Source organism: Castor canadensis, chromosome X, assembly GCF_047511655.1.
Source record: "Castor canadensis chromosome X, mCasCan1.hap1v2, whole genome shotgun sequence".
Lineage (NCBI taxonomy): Eukaryota > Metazoa > Chordata > Mammalia > Rodentia > Castoridae > Castor > Castor canadensis.
The window spans coordinates 81,188,815-81,205,597 of record NC_133405.1 but is presented as its reverse complement, the minus strand read 5'-3'; the positions used below and the strand labels follow the sequence as shown (position 1 = coordinate 81,205,597).

At 48.9% G+C, this 16,783-nt stretch overlaps 1 protein-coding gene across 10 annotated transcripts in view; it reads left to right on the top strand.

Annotated features, from left to right (window-relative positions):
• The window catches only part of Nhsl2 (NHS like 2), a 238,536-nt gene that overhangs the window by 153,700 nt on the left and 68,053 nt on the right, over window positions 1–16,783 (top strand). Inside the window, exon 1 of one of the 10 annotated variants that reach the window (XM_074063014.1) lies at window positions 4,693–4,820. The exons of 7 other annotated variants lie outside the window; for them this stretch is intronic. In XM_074063014.1, the coding sequence (XP_073919115.1) occupies window positions 4,754–4,820 (67 nt within the window). In that variant the 5' untranslated portion in view covers window positions 4,693–4,753. Of the gene's footprint in view, window positions 1–4,692; window positions 4,821–11,830; window positions 16,010–16,783 lie in introns of those variants that run through there. 2 more of the 10 variants (XM_074063010.1, XM_074063009.1) reach the window with 2 other exon arrangements.

Sequence of the window (16,783 nt, the reverse complement as noted above, 5' to 3'; positions counted from 1 at the left end):
TCGTGGGATACAGGGTGTAGGCACTCATGAGATGAGGATTGAGAGGAATGACAAGGTAGAATAGATGCAAGGAGAAAGGGGGTGCCCACACCTGCTCCTGTCTTTGGTTGTGTTTCTCCTCTGGGAACAAGTTTTTTTTTTCTTTTATTATTCATATGTGCATACAAGGCTTGGGTCATTTCTCCCCCCTGCCCCCACCCCCTCCCTTACCACCCACTCCGCCCCCTCCCTCTCCCCCCCCACCCCCTCAATACCCAGCAGGAACAAGGGTTTTTGCTGGTTGAGAAAAGGATAGCTATACAGGGCATTGACTCACATTGATTTCCTGTGCGTGGGTGTTACCTTCTAGGTTAATTCTTCTTGATCTAACCTTTTCTCTAGTTCCTGGTCCTCTTTTCCTATTGGCCTCAGTTGCTTTTAAGGTATCTGCTTTAGTTTCTCTGTGTTAAGGGCAACAAATGCTAGCTAGTTTTTTAGGTGTCTTACCTATCCTCACCCCTCCCTTGTGTGCTCTCGCTTTTATCATGTGCTCATAGTCTAATCCCATTGTTGTGTTTGCCCTTGATCTAATGTCCGCATTTGAGGGAGAACATACGATTTTTGGTCTTTTGGGCCAGGCTAACCTCACTCAGAATGATGTTCTCCAATTCCATCCATTTACCAGCGAATGATAACATTTCGTTCTTCTTCATGGCTGCATAAAATTCCATTGTGTATAAATACCACATTTTCTTAATCCATTCGTCAGTGGTGGGGCATCTTGGCTGTTTCCATAACTTGGCTATTGTGAATAGTGCCGCAATAAACGTGGGTGTGCAGGTGCCTCTGGAGTAACCTGTGTCACAGTCTTTTGGGTATATCCCCAAGAGTGGTATTGCTGGATCAAATGGTAGATCAATGTCTAGCTTTTTAAGTAGCCTCCAAATTTTTTTCCAGAGTGGTTGTACTAGTTTACATTCCCACCAACAGTGTAAGAGGGTTCCTTTTTCCCCGCATCCTCGCCAACACCTGTTGTTGGTGGTGTTGCTGATGATGGCTATTCTAACAGGGGTGAGGTGGAATCTTAGCGTGGTTTTAATTTGCATTTCCTTTATTGCTAGAGATGGTCAGCATTTTTTCATGTGTTTTTTGGCCATTTGAATTTCTTCTTTTGAGAAAGTTCTGTTTAGTTCACTTGCCCATTTCTTTATTGGTTCATTAGTTTTGGCAGAATTTAGTTTTTTAAGTTCCCTATATATTCTGGTTATCAGTCCTTTGATGTATAGCTGGCAAATATTTTCTCCCACTCTGTGGGTGTTCTCTTCAGTTTAGAGACCATTTCTTTTGATGAACAGAAGCTTTTTAGCTTTATGAGGTCCCATTTATCTATGCTATCTCTTAGTTGCTGTGCTGCTAGGGTTTCATTGAGAAAGTTCTTACCTATACCTACTAACTCCAGAGTATTTCCTACTCTTTCCTGTATCAACTTTAGAGTTTGGGGTCTGATATTAAGATCCTTGATCCATTTTGAGTTAATCTTGGTATAGGGTGATATACATGGATCTAGTTTCAGTTTTTTGCAGACTGCTAACCAGTTTTCCCAGCAGTTTTTGTTGAAGAGGCTGCTATTTCTCCATTGTATATTTTTAGCTCCTTTGTCAAAGACAAGTTGGTTATTGTTTTGTGGCTTCATATCTGGGTCCTCTATTCTGTTCCACTGGTCTTCATGTCTGTTTTTGTGCCAGTACCATGCTGTTTTTATTGCTACTGCTTTGTAATATAGTTTGAAGTCAGGTATTGTGATACCTCCTGCATTGTTCTTTTGACTGAGTATTGCCTTGGCTATTCGTGGCTTCCTGTGTTTCCATATAAATTTCACGGTAGATTTTTCGATCTCTTTGGGAACAAGTTGAGCATGTATAAAAGTCTAAGGGGCCTTGGCCAAGCTGCCTCTCCTCTCTTAGCCTCTACTTGGGTATCCACAGAGTGGATTCAACTAATATCTGACAGGGCTATTGTGAGGAAGATCTGTAATGATGGCTTTGAAAAGTACTTTGAAGGGTAGGGGTGTAGCTCAGTGATAGAGCACTTACCTTGCACACATGAGCCCTGGCTTCCATACCCAGTACTGAAAAAAAAAGAAAGAAAATGAAAGAAGGAGGGAGGGAGAGAGGGAGGGAGGGGAAGGAAGGAGGGGAAGGAAGAGGAGAAAGGAAAGAAGAAAGGAAGGAAGGAATGAAAGAAGGAGGGAAGGAGAGAGAAAACGAAAAGAAAAGAAAGTCTTTTGAAGAGGGTTTCTGTAGTCTTGGTCATATTCAACTTCTTGATCTGGGCAGTAAGTTACACAGTTGTGTTGTTAATGACCATTTACTCAGTCCTTGTCCCCACCCACCCATCTCCTTACTCCCCAAACACTTCCAAAACCTGCCTGTTCTATTCAAATTTCCTTGGCTCATTGGGGATATAATCCAGGATCCCATGTGTATAACGCAATTGATTTTGATCCTGTTTTGGCTTTCAGGATGTCCTACATACACATTTTAGAATCGTCTCAAGATGTCATGGTTCTGTCTTTCCCAGGCACTCTGAGCTTTTTTTCCAGTCCACATTTACAATATTGAATCTGCCATGACTCATACCTAGAATTTATCACAAGTCCATAGAGGACAGGGACCAAATGTTTCCCAAACTTCCCTTATTCACTTAACACCCTTAAAATTTTTTTTGCCGTGTTCATAAATCTCCATGATCTTTACCATATTTACAAATCTATTTTCCCAAGACACTTCGCTCCTGGCCCTTCCCACTTGCTCTGGGACTGCTATTTTCCAAGCCCCCTCTTTTTTGGCCTTAAGTTGGTCGGTCCCCTTGGAGTTCCCCTGCCACATTCCACAGTGAGCTGCAAAGCCCAAGTAGGAGTCACACCATCGTGCAATTTCTCTTTATGTCTCCCTCAGGAGGCTGAAATCAGTAGTTTAAGGGATGTTTGTGACATTGTTGAAAAAAAACTGAGGAGATCCTCCAAAGCTGATGACCCAGCTGGAGGGTTCCTAGTAGGGCTAATGATCCAGGTAGCTATCCTATGCCCTTCCCCTTTCTGTGACTGGCCAACTCTTCTTTATCCTGCATGCCCCAGTCCAAGTGTCACCTCTCTTAGGAAGTACCCCTCGCCACTCCAGATCCAAGCTGTGTCTCTCTGATATTCCCTCAGCAGTTGATCCTTCCCTGTATTGTCATGGTCTGTGGTAGAGCACACATGGTCTGTGGATGTGTTGGTCACCCCGCCTAGATGGTGACTTATACCTCTTGTCCCCAGCACTATCATGGACCCTGGGAGCTATTGACAAAATGTCTAAATGACAGGGTGGGCGAGGGGGATGGGTGAATGTATGGGCGAATGAATCTCACTCTGAGGGAGTCCGTACCCCCTAGTCTACCAGGGTGAAGTTATAGCCGAACCCACACCCACAGTGCTGTCTGGCCATGACTGACAGACAGGTCCCCTGTCCCTGTTAGTCTGATGACATCAGCACTGAGCAGTCCCACAACTCGCCTAAGTGAAGTCACTCAAGGCTGCCCTAGCTATGACAGCGGATTGCTGGAGCCAGGTCTTTGCTCACTGCCAGGCTGTTAGGACTGGAACCGGCAGCTGAGCCAGCACACCTGCCCCATGCCACTTATCCCACAGGGTTGCAGCACTCGTGGCAAGCGGCTGCGTCTGTGTGTGAGAGCGCGCGCATGCGGCGCGCGCATGGATTTTCTGTGGGACATGGAAGCAGCGCTCTCATTGGCTGCCGAGGGTCCCAGTTCCAGTCTGTGAATCTCTGGGCTGCTCGCTCTGCCCTCCCCTAGGAAGGCAAAGCAGGCGAGGGAGGGGAGAATGGAGGGAGGCTTCAGGTGTGTCTGACAAGGAAGCAGGTACGCCTGGTGGCCGCATTGGGCATTCCAGAGGCATCTGCCTGTGCTAGCTCCAAGCCTGCAGCCTGGCAGCCTCGTGCTCTGCCCACATTTCCTCAGGTTTCTGTCAGGACTGGATCCCAGAGCCCACTGGTAGCTGTCACTTCCAGAACTGGATCCTTCCTCCAGTGAAACAGGGAGCTGTGTCACTTAAAATTCCTGGGTAGCACATTCCTTCACTGGCCCTTGTCACACTCCAGGATTAGGCTCTGTTATTGGCCCCACGCTCCTGCAAGCTTCTGCAGACTGAGCGAGCCAGCGATCGGGCAGGCGAGCGGCAGGAATGACAGCGCTGAGAGCAGAGGCAGCCAGGGCCAGTGAGGGTGGGCGAGTGGGGTCCCGGAGGGCACCCGGACTGGCCCCACGTGCAGATGCAGATGACATGGGGGGTGCGCTCGCGCGCTAGGCTTCCTTTTTGGAACCTGGGCGGCTTGACCTGAGTGGAGCACTGTGCAAGGGGGAGGGGGGAAGAGAGGAGGAGAGAGGGAGGAAGGGAGCGAGGGAGGAAGAGGGAGGAGAGAGAGAGAGAGAGAGAGAGAGAGAGAGAGAGAGAGAGAGTCCTTTGCAGGCTCCAGTCCAAGTGAGAGGGTCAGATCTGGACAATACTGTGCCAGGGGCACAAGTGGGATTTGGAAGAGCCATGTGTGTGAGAAGCAAAGCTGAGGTGATGTAAGCACCTGGGGAGGAGCACGGGCAGAAGAGGAGGAGGAGGAGGAGGGAGGAGGAGGAGGAAGGAGGAGGAGGAGGCGGAGGCGGCTGTGGTGGCGGCAGCGGTGGCGGCGGGCGGCCAGCGTGGTGGCTGCCAGTCCAGAACAGAATGATGGGCAACTCTCACCACAAGCAACCGAGGAGTAAGAGCCAAAGCAGGATGCATTCAGCAACAGGTACTCTCTTTCCTTCCCTCCTTTTCCCGGGCTTCTGCAGCCGGGGCCTCCCTTGCTCACAGGGCCCCTGACCCTTGGCGTGACTTGCCGGGGCTGGCAGGGGGCGGGGAGGAAGCCCGAGGGAGATGCGGGTGAACTCCCAGCTCCCCAGCCCCCGTGCCAGGCTGAATTGCATAAGTCGGAGCTCCCTGAGCTGGCAGGGGCTGGCTCCTTCACCAGCCACCGCGTGTAGCCTATGGAGGGTGGCTGGAGTGTCAGGGAAGTGACTGAAGTTTATGGCTACAACCGTGCTTTCTCCCTAATTCCTGGAGGCAGAGTCTTGGAACCATCCATGGCCTTTCCTTTCCAAGTCTCCTTTGTTATTCAAACCTTCGGGCTCCCCCCAGCCCCCATCCCGCCCTGCACAAGTACACCTACACCTCTCCTGGCTCTACCTCAGATGCTGCATGCACCCAGCGAGCCAGATGAATCTGTTTCTTGCTGTGTAATGCCCTGCCCCCCACCTCTCTGCCCCAGCCCTGGCAGAGCTCCTCTCCCTGCATGGACCCACAGGAGCATTGGCCAGTATTGACTTTGTTACCCCTGGACGTGCTCTGCTTTGCCCCTTGTGCCCTCCAGACCTGGACTCAAGGGTGCTGGCATAGTTTACCCCAACTTCTTCCTAGATGCTCACAATATGAAAAATCAGGGTCTGGAGACAACTTTTTCTAGCTTTGCAAGGCGGTGCAAGAGCAATGTGGCAGCAACTTCTCTGGCCCATTCACACCCCCACCAACTCTATACCCTTCTTCCTACCCCTTGGCCACTCAGAAGCCCCTTCCACTGCTACCTGGGGTTGGGCATCATGCACTAGGGTCTGGAACACTTTCTTTCCATGTGCTCCTCCTTTTCTCTTTTCTTTTCCTCCCCCCACCCCCAGCTGTTCTGGGGATGGACAGAACCTTGAACACAAGCACTCTACCAGTGAGCTACACCCCCAGCCTTCCTCCCTCTGTGTTGATGGTGCCCCTTTCTCCCTTCTTAGCACTCTCCCATACAGAATCTAAAAGGAGTCCACAGTTCCCTCTGTGCCCATTTAAGAGGCTCTTATCCACCATCCAGGCCAATAGAAAGGAAAAGAAAGTTTTTCCCAAGCTTACCAAAAGAAAGCAATAGTTAGATTGGTGCCTTGTGGAAAGTATCCCATGCTTAAGTCCAGAGGGTTGCCCTTTCTAGGGACAGCCTAGAAGGGGGAATATCACAGGGTGTGGGGAGGAAGCTACAGAAAGCTACCTGGGATGTACTGGCAGGCCAGGTAACCACCGTTGGGGCCCCACATGGTCAGAGTAAGGCTTTGTTTAGCCTCTTGAGGTGTGTAGGGAACCTAGGACAAAGATTCTGGGAGTTGAAGTTTCTTTGGAATTTTGTGAAGACACACTCTTCTAAGACCTAACCACCACCTCATAGCATCCTGCTTCTCTGCCGCAGGGCCAGAGGCTCAGGACCTGCTGCTATTACACAGAGATGCTCTGTGCAGCCTACTGTGGTAACTTGAGGATAACTTTCTGTATTTGCTGGTGCTACAGCCTGGGACAGTTACTGGCTGCTGGTTTATTTCTTAGAAGTTGCTTTGTATTTTCAGTGCCAGCTCTAATCCAGGCTCACCCTGGAGGCAGTCTCTGACAGCATGAGGAGGAGGAGGCCTCCCTCCCTCCTAGCCCTTACCTTCCCCCACCCCACACCTGCTCAATCACCATCCCTAGGCATCACTCCCACTGGGCTGACCCAGAGAAAGACAGTGTTAACACCACCCCCACCCTTTGAACCCCCCAACCCCCAATCACAGGCTGGACAAAGAGGGAGACAAGCACAGCAAACAATCAGCTCATGCTCTCTTCTTGCTGCCCTTTCTCTTTTCTATTTTCTCTTGATGACGCCATCATCTTGCCAGGAATCAAAACTTGAAACCTGGGCGTTACCCATCACTCTTCTCTCTGCCTCACCTCACAGGATTTTTGCCCATCCATCCATCCATCCATCCATCCAACAGTTATTTGTTGTTGAGGCTTCTTTCTCCTCTTGTCCCACTGTCAATGTCTGAGTTCTGACCTTTGGCCATTCTTGTCTGTTCTAGAACTGGCCCCAGCTTCCACCTTTGGCCTTCTCCTAGTCATTCCTGAGTGAAGCCACCAGAGTGATCTTCCCTAGCACTCTCTCCCTTGTTATGAACCCAAACCTTGCTAATTTGAGGATGGGAGACCAAAATTGCCCCTCAGGTTTCAGAGTGGATTCTAGGTGGCCCAGGGGATCATTGTGGGTGGTACAGGGAAAACTTTTTACCTTTGAGTTCTGTATATATTTTAATGTGTATTAGGGAAAATGTTTCTAGTACATCCAACTCATGGTTTCTCTTTTTTTATTAGGGCAAGGTTAAGTGTTTTTTAAAGAGAGCCTTTTGGAATAAAATGATTAAGAGATGCTGCATGGAAATGGCAAGATTTGAGAAACTAAAAAACCAGTGCTTGAGGTTTGGGAAGCCCAGTTTCTGGGTAAAGTGTGTTTCTTAGTACAACGTAACCAGTCCCCACCAGCTTCATCAGCCTTACCTACTGTTGCTTCTCACCTTGAATTTCTGTATGGCTGGATCATACTGAATGACTTAGAGTCCTCCAAAGTTACCCATTCACCGTTCCCATGCTGTGGCAAATTCACTTTCTTCTGCCTGAAGTATATCCTTCACCCTCATTGTCTGGCAATTCTTATTTGTCCTTCAAAATTCTCACCCGATATCCCCTCTTCTCTGAAACCTTCCCTGACTTGATCTTCCTCCATACAAAATTAACAGAATTCATCAATCCCTCATCTGTACTAATTTGGTACCTTTTACATAATTTTTATCAGCACTGATATTGTTGTTTCTGTAATCATTTGTTTGTTTATTTATTGTGATGCTGGACCTTGAGCACAGGGCCTCTCACATGCTAAGCAAGTAGTTCTACCACTGAGCTACACCCCCAGCCCTGTGTTGTTATTGAATGTTTATTTCCCCTAGTAAAATTTGAACTTTTCAAAGATGACATCTTGAAAAGGTGGGAGAGAGGCGTTGGCCAGGACTCTGAAGGGATGGCCTCTGATCTCTCTTGCCCATGAACCTGCCAGGTGATTTTAGGCAAGTCATTTACCTTTGCTTCCTCCATACTTTGGCTGTAAAAAGCTACGAATCCTTAGAGGGGATCCTTAGCACACTTCTTGATGGGTTGGAGGGTGTGCTGTGAGCTAGCTAGGTAAGCTTTTAGAAAGCTGAAATCGGCTTTTCAAATGAAGACGAGTGATGATCACAGATGGGGGAAGCACTGTGGGCCTTTACCCTGAAGCTGGAGCCAGAAGTGGGCTGTGCCTTTTTGAGTGCCCACAGCGGGCGGCCAGGTGAGCCAAACCCAGCAGCTGGTGCAGCTGGATGAGGGAAACCAGCTGCATAACAGGAGGGAGTGGGGGTGGGGCTGGGGCTGGGGGTGGGGGTGGGGTTGGAATCCCTGCAGGACTTTACAGCATAGGTTGCTTTAAGGCTGGAAAATCTTGTCTGCCAGGCTCATAAGCTGGGATTGGGTTCTCACCATTTCTCAAGCCCGTTTTGCCTCTTGAGTAAGTGTAGTTCTGTCATCTGTGAGTCTGCATGTAGTTGGAGTAATGTGTGCTAGAGACATTGTCACTACCCACCTTGTTCATGGCTGCCCATATAGGACCCATCTGTCTGAACTAGTATCCCATGGACAAAGGAAAGGGAACCAATATTTGCCACATACCTGTTACTTTTCATTTACCTTTTAAGCCTCAGAACAACCACCAGGTGGTGGTTAATGGTGCCATTTTACAGATGAGAAAACTGAGACCCACAGGGATGGCTGTCTGGTGGTTTGATAACAAGGACGTTGCAAGGCTAGAATTTGAGCCCAAGTCTGAGTGTCGCCAGCCTGTGTCTGTTGCACCATGCCACATGCTTCTCAGTATCTTTGCAGCTGTGGCAGGAGTTAGTAACCCTGGAGACCGGGTGCAGTGGAAGGAGGGGACCATTGCTCCGTTCTGGTAGGATGAGCAAATCTCCATAGCAACAAAGACTGCAATGCCCAGCTTGGTAGAAGTCCCACCATATGTCTGTTTGATGGCATGTTTGTATTGTGGGAATAACTGAAGTCATTGGAGGCTCTGTGTTGGGTCCAGAAGCTGAAGAGGGGGATGCCTGAACTAGTGAGAAAATGGGGGGAGGGGGTTCCTGGATTTAAGCCTAAACCAGGTGTTGAGAGAAGCTTCGGATCCAGAGACAATTGGTATCATGCTGTTTTCCAGCATCCCTCTCCCCCCAAGCAGATGCACCAACGCTGAGAGTAAGGTGACCTGTGCTTCGGGATGCAAATGAGTTCACCATTCTCTTCTTCATACCTAAACAAAATGAGGAAGTCATCTGATTGCATTTGCAAGACATTTTTATAGTTGACTTGGTCCTTTTGTCTTTACAAGCTTATTGAATTCTCACCATCCTTGATGTCAATATAATGGAAGCTAAATGGCAGAGATTTAGAAGGAAGTCAGTTGGCCCCTAGCCCCTGGGGGCCTTCTTCCTGAAGACATATTTCCTCATCAGACTTAATGAGTTCATTGGAAGGTATGGAAGAAGTTAAAATGCTAGGCCACCAAACAAACTATTTCCTGGTGCTCCTCACCTCCTACAACTGACAGATGTTTTGGAGGCAGTGGCACGGACCCTGGAGGTTGGGGACAATTATGATACTCCCACATTTCCTAGGTCAGAACTAGAAGCAAAGAGGGTGTAAAAAAACCACAGTGGCCACCCTAATGTCAAATTACAGGAGAGTGACTGAAATGTAGTGGAGTCATGCAAGAGCTAATTACGAAGACGACTGGGCAACATGGACAATGCTTACAAGAAAACATAACATACACATTAGGCATGGTGGCACACACCGTAATCCGAGCACTCCGGAGGCTGAAGCAGAAGGATTATGAGTTTGAGGCTAATCTGGACTGCATAGAGTGTTCCAGGCCAGCCTGAACTACATAGTGAGACTGTCTCAAAAAAGGAGAGAAAGTATAAGGTACAAAAGGTACAATACAAAACTGTCTCTATGCTGAACTATATGAACCCTATAACAAATACGCCTGCACATGGTCAAGAATGGGAAGGGAATTGTGGAGAAATCAACACTGGATTGATTATGGGTGGCAGGCTTGGAGAATTTCTCTTTTCCTTAGATTTCCATTAGTGTTGTTATAATATTTTTTGTGCAAAGAATAATGCAAACCAAGAACGTAAAGAACAATTCTGCTGGCAAATCGAACAGAGAGAGCAAGTCGTATCATTTCCCTGAGCCAGCAAACACTTGAAAGAGGACAGTCCAAAATTAGATGCCTTTGTGGAGAGGCAGCCACAAGGAACGGGCAGATGCAGCAGATTTAGAGTGGGAGCCCCATGTGTGAGTACAAGCTCAAACCCTTACATTGGGTCTCTGGAAGAAGTTGTTTCACCTTTTGTATCCTAAGTTTCTTCACCTGCAATGCAAAGATAATAATGACACAATCACCTTGCAGGGCTACAGTCAAGAGCAAACGACCCAGTGTGTTTTAAAGGGCCTTGAGAGGTGTCAAATACTGCACAGTGTAAAGCCTTATAGTATGTATACAAATACTTTGGAGCAAAAGTGTTAGGTACTGCTATGGTTTGGATATGGTTTGAATGTGTCCCTTAAAAGTTCATGTTGGAAACTTGGTCCTCAGTATAGCAGTGTTGAAGTGGTGGAAACTTTAAGAGGTCAGACCTCATGGGTGTATCCCCTTGCAAGGAATTAGTGTAGTTCTCGTGAGACCCTGGTTAGTTCCTACAAGAGCAAGTTGTAAAAGAGCAAGCCTGGCTCCCACCATGGTGCCATCTGCCCTGTTGTGATGTAGCTAAGGAATCTGTTCCCCTAGGACTTCCAACCTCCAAAAGTATGGGCTAAATAATTCACCCTTTTTCAGGGTGGATACTGAGGTTTGAACTCAGAGCTTCACACTTGCGAGGCAGGCACTATACCTTTCAAGCCACACCTCTAGCCCCTTTTCCTCTGGTTATTTTGGAGATAGCGTCTCACTTTTTGCCCAGACTGGCCTGAACCATGATCTTCCTATTAAGCTTCCCGCAGTCACTGAGATGACAGGCGTGTACCACCGTACCCAGCTATTGGTTGAGATGGGGTCTTGTGAACGCTCTGCCTAGGCTAGCTTCAAACCGCTACCCTCCTAAGTAGCTAGAATTACAGGCATGAGCCACTGCACCTGCATTAAACGTCTTTATATAGTTCCCAGCCTTGGGTACTTTGTAGTAGCAACAGAAAGCAGATTATTCAAATAATAATAATAATAAACAATAAGAATATTGTACTCCACTGCCCCTGCCCCTCAGTTGACAACAAAGTCAGCCTGAGCCTGTGCTGCTAGGTGGCTTCAGGTGGTAGTTGCTTTGTCTTCTCTGAGCACTGGATGCCACTGAAATTTGATTAAGCAAGTAAAACTTTCTCATTTTAGTATGGAGGGGGAACAATCATGAAAATGTTATGGGTTTTTCTTTTCCTCCACTAAAATGCTTCAACTCTGGAGAGATTAGAATAATTGATAAAGAGCACAATGAAGACTTCCACAGCTGCTCAGGCTCTCAGTCAGACTTGGCCACTTCCAAACTGTGTGTCTTTAGGCAAGTGGCCTAGCTCTCAGTGCTTCCATTGCCTCTTTGGTCAGCGCCTCCCTCATTGGATGGTTTGAGGATGAAATGAGGTGCTGCGAGGGCGGAGGGAGCACCTGCTAGGTAATAAGCAAGGACAGACTCTCAGAGTAGGAAGGGTCACTGGGGATCACCTGATCCCAAGAGTGGGGGAGGTGAGTATGGAGGGAGTCGGAGTAGACTCCTTTTGGGGCGGGGGGGGGGGGGGGGGAGGGAGGCGGGTCTTGGGGATGGAACTCTGAGCCTTGCAGAGTAGAGCTAGACAAGTGCTCTACTGCTGAGCTATATCCCCAACCCCATGACTATCAGTATTTTTTCATGTCAACATTGAAATATCTTCCATGGAAAAAGCAGACTTTTTGTTTCTATCAAGTTGCAATCCAAGTATTTTATTTTATTTATTTATTGCAGTGCTGGGAACCCAGGTGTTTTAAATAAAGGTGAGACGTGTGCTTGGAAACAACTCATCTTCCCCCCCCCCGCCCCGCCACAAACCTTTCATTTTATACACCCACAGAAGTGAGGTGACATTCCCAAGGTCACATAGCTGCAGAATTAATGTGAGCAACAATCCACCTGTTCCTCCACAACTGCTGCCACCACTGCCCTAGAGTTGTCCTTGTGACTTCTGAGATCTCAGTACTGTAGTAGGGACACCATGGATGGCATGGCCATGACAATATAACCATTTTCCAGCTGGGAGAAGCCAGACAGGGCTCTGACATGAGAAGAGGCCCAAATGACGCTTGAGATGACAAAAAATGACATCCTTTGTAGGAGATCCTGCACACTGACAGGTCAGCTCCCCAGGCAGCACCTCCAGATAAGCTGTGCTGGCGCAGTCTCCTCAGTGTCATCTGTGTCCCTATGGAGTAAATGGGCTTTGGATAAAACCTTCATTTCTCTGAACAGCAGATTTTCTATTTCAGAAGTCTCTGTCCTGTCCAAGTCTTCCCCAGCACAGATGAAAGGGTGTGGGGTCCCTGGAGCAGGATGAGGCTCCAGTTGTCCCCTGCCAATTAGGTGGCATGTGTTATTTGGGTCTTGCTCCTGGCATTGGAGAGGGTGACATAGAACCACCTCTCTGAATTCCTTCTGTGGCCAGGGCAGGGGGGTGGGAAAGAGGCCATTCTGGTCCTTTAAGTTTGTCTCAGAGAAGGTGTGCTGTGGCCCCTGTGCCACCCAGGAGGTGAAAGACACACACCATTTCTAGCACATAGGCTTCTGTGCAATATTCTGACCCACCTGCTGTGCAGTGAGCGAGGAGCATGTGTGAGCTGCCATCCTTCCCACTTAAGGTCCCAGAGGATTTGGGACCTTGCTCCTGCTTATGGGGTCTGGTTTTGGGGATTTCCGGCTCCCCAGGTCTCACTCCTTACCCTTCTGGTCCTGCCCCATTGCTGAACACTTACTGCTTCCCGCCGTCTCCCCCGCCACGCTCTTGACTACCCCATCCCTGCACCAAGACCATCTTCCTGGACATTTGCCTCAAAATTTTTTCTGTCACAAGTCCTCTTCCCTGGGGGCTTCAGAGCCTGGCTTGGGAAACATGAGCTGTCTCCTCAGGGCAAGGAACAAAGTTACAAAGATTCAGATCTCTTTTGGTTGCCATCCAAGTGACAGACATGATCCATAGAGCAGAAGGTCACACTTCTGGGTCTGGGGATGAAGATGGCTCCCCACCCCCACCATTGTCAGGCCTCCAATCCCCCAAACATGAAGTCTGTTATGGGAATTTATATACCGTTTCCCCACTAAGAGATAACAGTTTACCCTAACACCAGGCAAAAGAACCCCAAAACCTGAGTTGGGAAACAAAAGACAAATGTGTACTGGGAGTCCACTTTGTGGAGTCTTTGAGTGTCAAACAGTGGGGCTCTGGCCTCATGATGCGATGGCATCTCCTGTCATAGCAATAGCAGCCAGCCCCAGCCTAAGGAGACCTAGAGTGAGAAGTGGCTGGGGAGGAGAATGACAAACTCAGGCCTTTGTGAGACAAGCCAGAGGTCATAGCCAGAGAGAGACTGAAGCCAAGGGTAAGGCCAACAACATGGTAGAAGGGAGGCCCTCCTGAGCCTTAGGTGGAGGCCCAGTGTATGGGTCACAGAGGCCATTAGAGGGACACTAGAAAACTCCAGCAGCGTTTCTATTGAGCCAGGAAAGTATTTTACAGACAATAACTCATTCAGTCCACACAACAGCTTCATGGTATATATGCTTTTATTATCTCTTCAGGGGATAAAGATTAAAAATTGTAGATTATGTAATTGTTGTATAGATCTGAGGCTCAGAGAGGTTAAGTAGGGTGCCCAAGGGCACCTAGGCAGTAAAGGGTGAGTCTGAAATTTGAATTCAGGTGGCAGGACTCCCAAGTCTGTCATCTTAGGCCTTACGCTAATCTGCCATTATGAGGCAGGTAAGATGACCTGGCCCTGTTTGCCCTTTGTGGAAGCTGGGCTTAAAGACTGGATTTCAGTCTTACCCAAGAATTTGTGTGATAGTTCTCAACCAGGGGAGATTTAGAACAGGAGCAATGTCTGGGCTCCACCCCTCAGTTCTGGTTCTGTTGGTCCGAGATGAAGTGCAGCCTGCAGGGAGCATGGACTTTAACGTGGATCAGTGGGTTTCACGGAAGCTGCTGAACTTGAAAATACACAGTATCTCTCCCATCCTGATAAACAACTGACTCCCATCCATAGCTCCGCCTCACCCTCTAGCTATGGCTCTAACTCTTTCCTCTCTAACCACAGTCAGACTTCCTGAGAGGTGTCTCCAAATCCCCTCCCATTTCCCTCCTTAACCTGCTGCAGTGTGGCCTCTGCAAAGTCATCTTTGCCAAGGTCACCCCCTCGTGTTGCTGAAGCGAACATCACTGCTTGGACACCAGCCTACTGACATTATTGAATGCAGTTGGTGAGATGAACCAGTCATTGTGCCTAGAAATCAACCCTTTGCCAACCTCAAGGACACGATGCCTTACCCTTGTCTGGAGAGTTCACATTAGTCTTTCTCTGATGGCTTTTGTACCATGCTGTACCAATTTATCCTGAAGGTGAGCAACCCACAAGCCCTTGGCCCTGCCCTAAAGGAGTTGAAAGTCTTGTCAGAGAGACTTTCTAGGGGAGCCCGCTAACTTCTTCACAATCTCTCTGTGTCCCTGGCAGAGACAGAAAAGAGAGCCAGGCTCATGCTGGGTGTCTTTCAACTCTGTGAGCAAAAATCAGCTGTGCCTCTCTTCTGATTAGAAGCGGTTACCAGGACACAGGCTCAGTCTCTGGCTCATGCTTATTTCCCAGTTTAGCCATTTAGTACCAAGTAACAAAGCAGTCCCTTTGTAACCAGCTTCTGGCACACGCAACTTGTTTCTGGGTCCTTGTCCTTCTAAACACACAGAAACAAATTTGAACAAGATGTTTTCAGTGTTTTAAAGCCAGTAGCTCTCTCATGCATTGTGCTCTGGGAAATAGGCTTTGCTAGGAACTGTGATCTGCTGGCTGAAGTGGGTGGAGGCGGGAGAAACAGTGAGGAAGGTAGGTAGGCTTCTCTTGATGCCATGGAAAGGAGGGTGGACTCCACGTCACATTGCTGTCTATCGCTTAGGAGAGCCCCTGTCCCTCGCCGAGCCTCCTTTTCCTCCCCTGTTAAGTAGGACTGGTTTTCTAGCTCTTCTATCCATGGAGAGGATGATAGAAGGAGATGGCTTCTATGTGCTGTTGAGTAGACCCTCTTCAGGGCTGGGGAAATTGAATTGAATTATATCCAGCCATAGTTCACAGACTTGTTCCAGGCCATGAGAGAAAGTGTGTGTGCAAGAGAGACTTGCAAAAAAACAAGGCCTATCTCTGTGCACGTCTCTCCTCTGGGAAGGAAGGGGCCCTCACAACGACAATAGACCAGGGGCGCTGACTCAGACAGCCAGTTCCTGTTCATTTCCCCTCGCTGGCTGGCCGACAGCAGCTAAGCGGCAGGTCAGCCCTCTATACTACTCGGACTCTGGCCTTTGGCAGAGAACTTTACCTTGAGAAAGACAAGTGCAACTCACAGATCACTCCCCACACTGGTCCTCTGTGACTAAGGACACGGAGACCGGTGTGGCTGTGGGTGGAGGGCCTGGGGTGGGAAAGAAGAAAGAGGCAACTCGCATTCTGCGTCCTAAGTTGCTTTCCCTGAGCTGGGCTACCTGCGAACAACCCCAGGTAAAGAAGCATGCTATTGATGGGACCAAACTGACCCAGTGTGCTGGGAAAGAGTCCCTGGGCACCCCACCGAGGAGCCTGGGGACAGGATTTGGGACAGAGTAGCCCCTCGGCTCTCTGCCCCCAGTGTGGGCCCACCACACGCTTCTCTGTTGCATAAGGATTGGTTGCAGGTGGATCCTTGCTTATTCACACCACTAGGATGGAGAGAGCTGAGTCTCTCACCCTCTTCTGGAGCCGGGGAGGTAAGTCATTGGGAAAGGAGTGCTGCATGCCCAGCACAGGGGAGAAGGGAAGGAATTGGGGCTCCTGGTGGAGGAGGAGCTGTGCTGTGGTGAATCGAGCTGCCCTGGGAGGGAGTGGGTCCCTTAGTACTAGAGGTGCTCAGGGAGGGGCAGAACAGCCATTTGGCCCTCTATACAGAGGGTTTGCAATTGGGTGGCTGGAGGTGAGGAGGGTGGATGCAATCACATCCCAACCCTGATGTTCTGGAATCCTGAAGTGGATAACAGTGACTGAAAAATTGCATGTGTGCGCCTCTTACTTTCTGTAACTCAACCTTCATTCTGGGGCCTTGTCCCTTAGATAGATCTCGGTCAGTCTTGGGGCTTGATCTCCTGGATTCCTGCCAAAAGGCTGGATTTGTTTTTTCAGTCCCAAGGCCTGGGAGCAGGGGGAGGCAGACTGGTCATCTGGTCACGTCCATGCACAGTTCCTACTGAGGGACTGAGCGCTTTCTAAGCACAGGCAAGCCAGACCTCCTGGCACTAAGACAGAAGGCGGCTCAGGGACGTGTGCCGCACTGGGAACTGTCTGGCTTCTGTGGAGAGGACAAGCTGGGGTGGAGGAGGTGACACCACAGTTCCATGCCTGAAAACATAGGGGAAGCTACTGTTATGGTGCCGGAGACAGCCAGCACAGACTGTGAGTCCATGCAGTGTCCTAGTTGGCCCTTTATGGCAGGAGTGGGCTCAGAAAAATTTATGAGCTCAAGTGATTAGAAAAGCAGAGTGATGCAA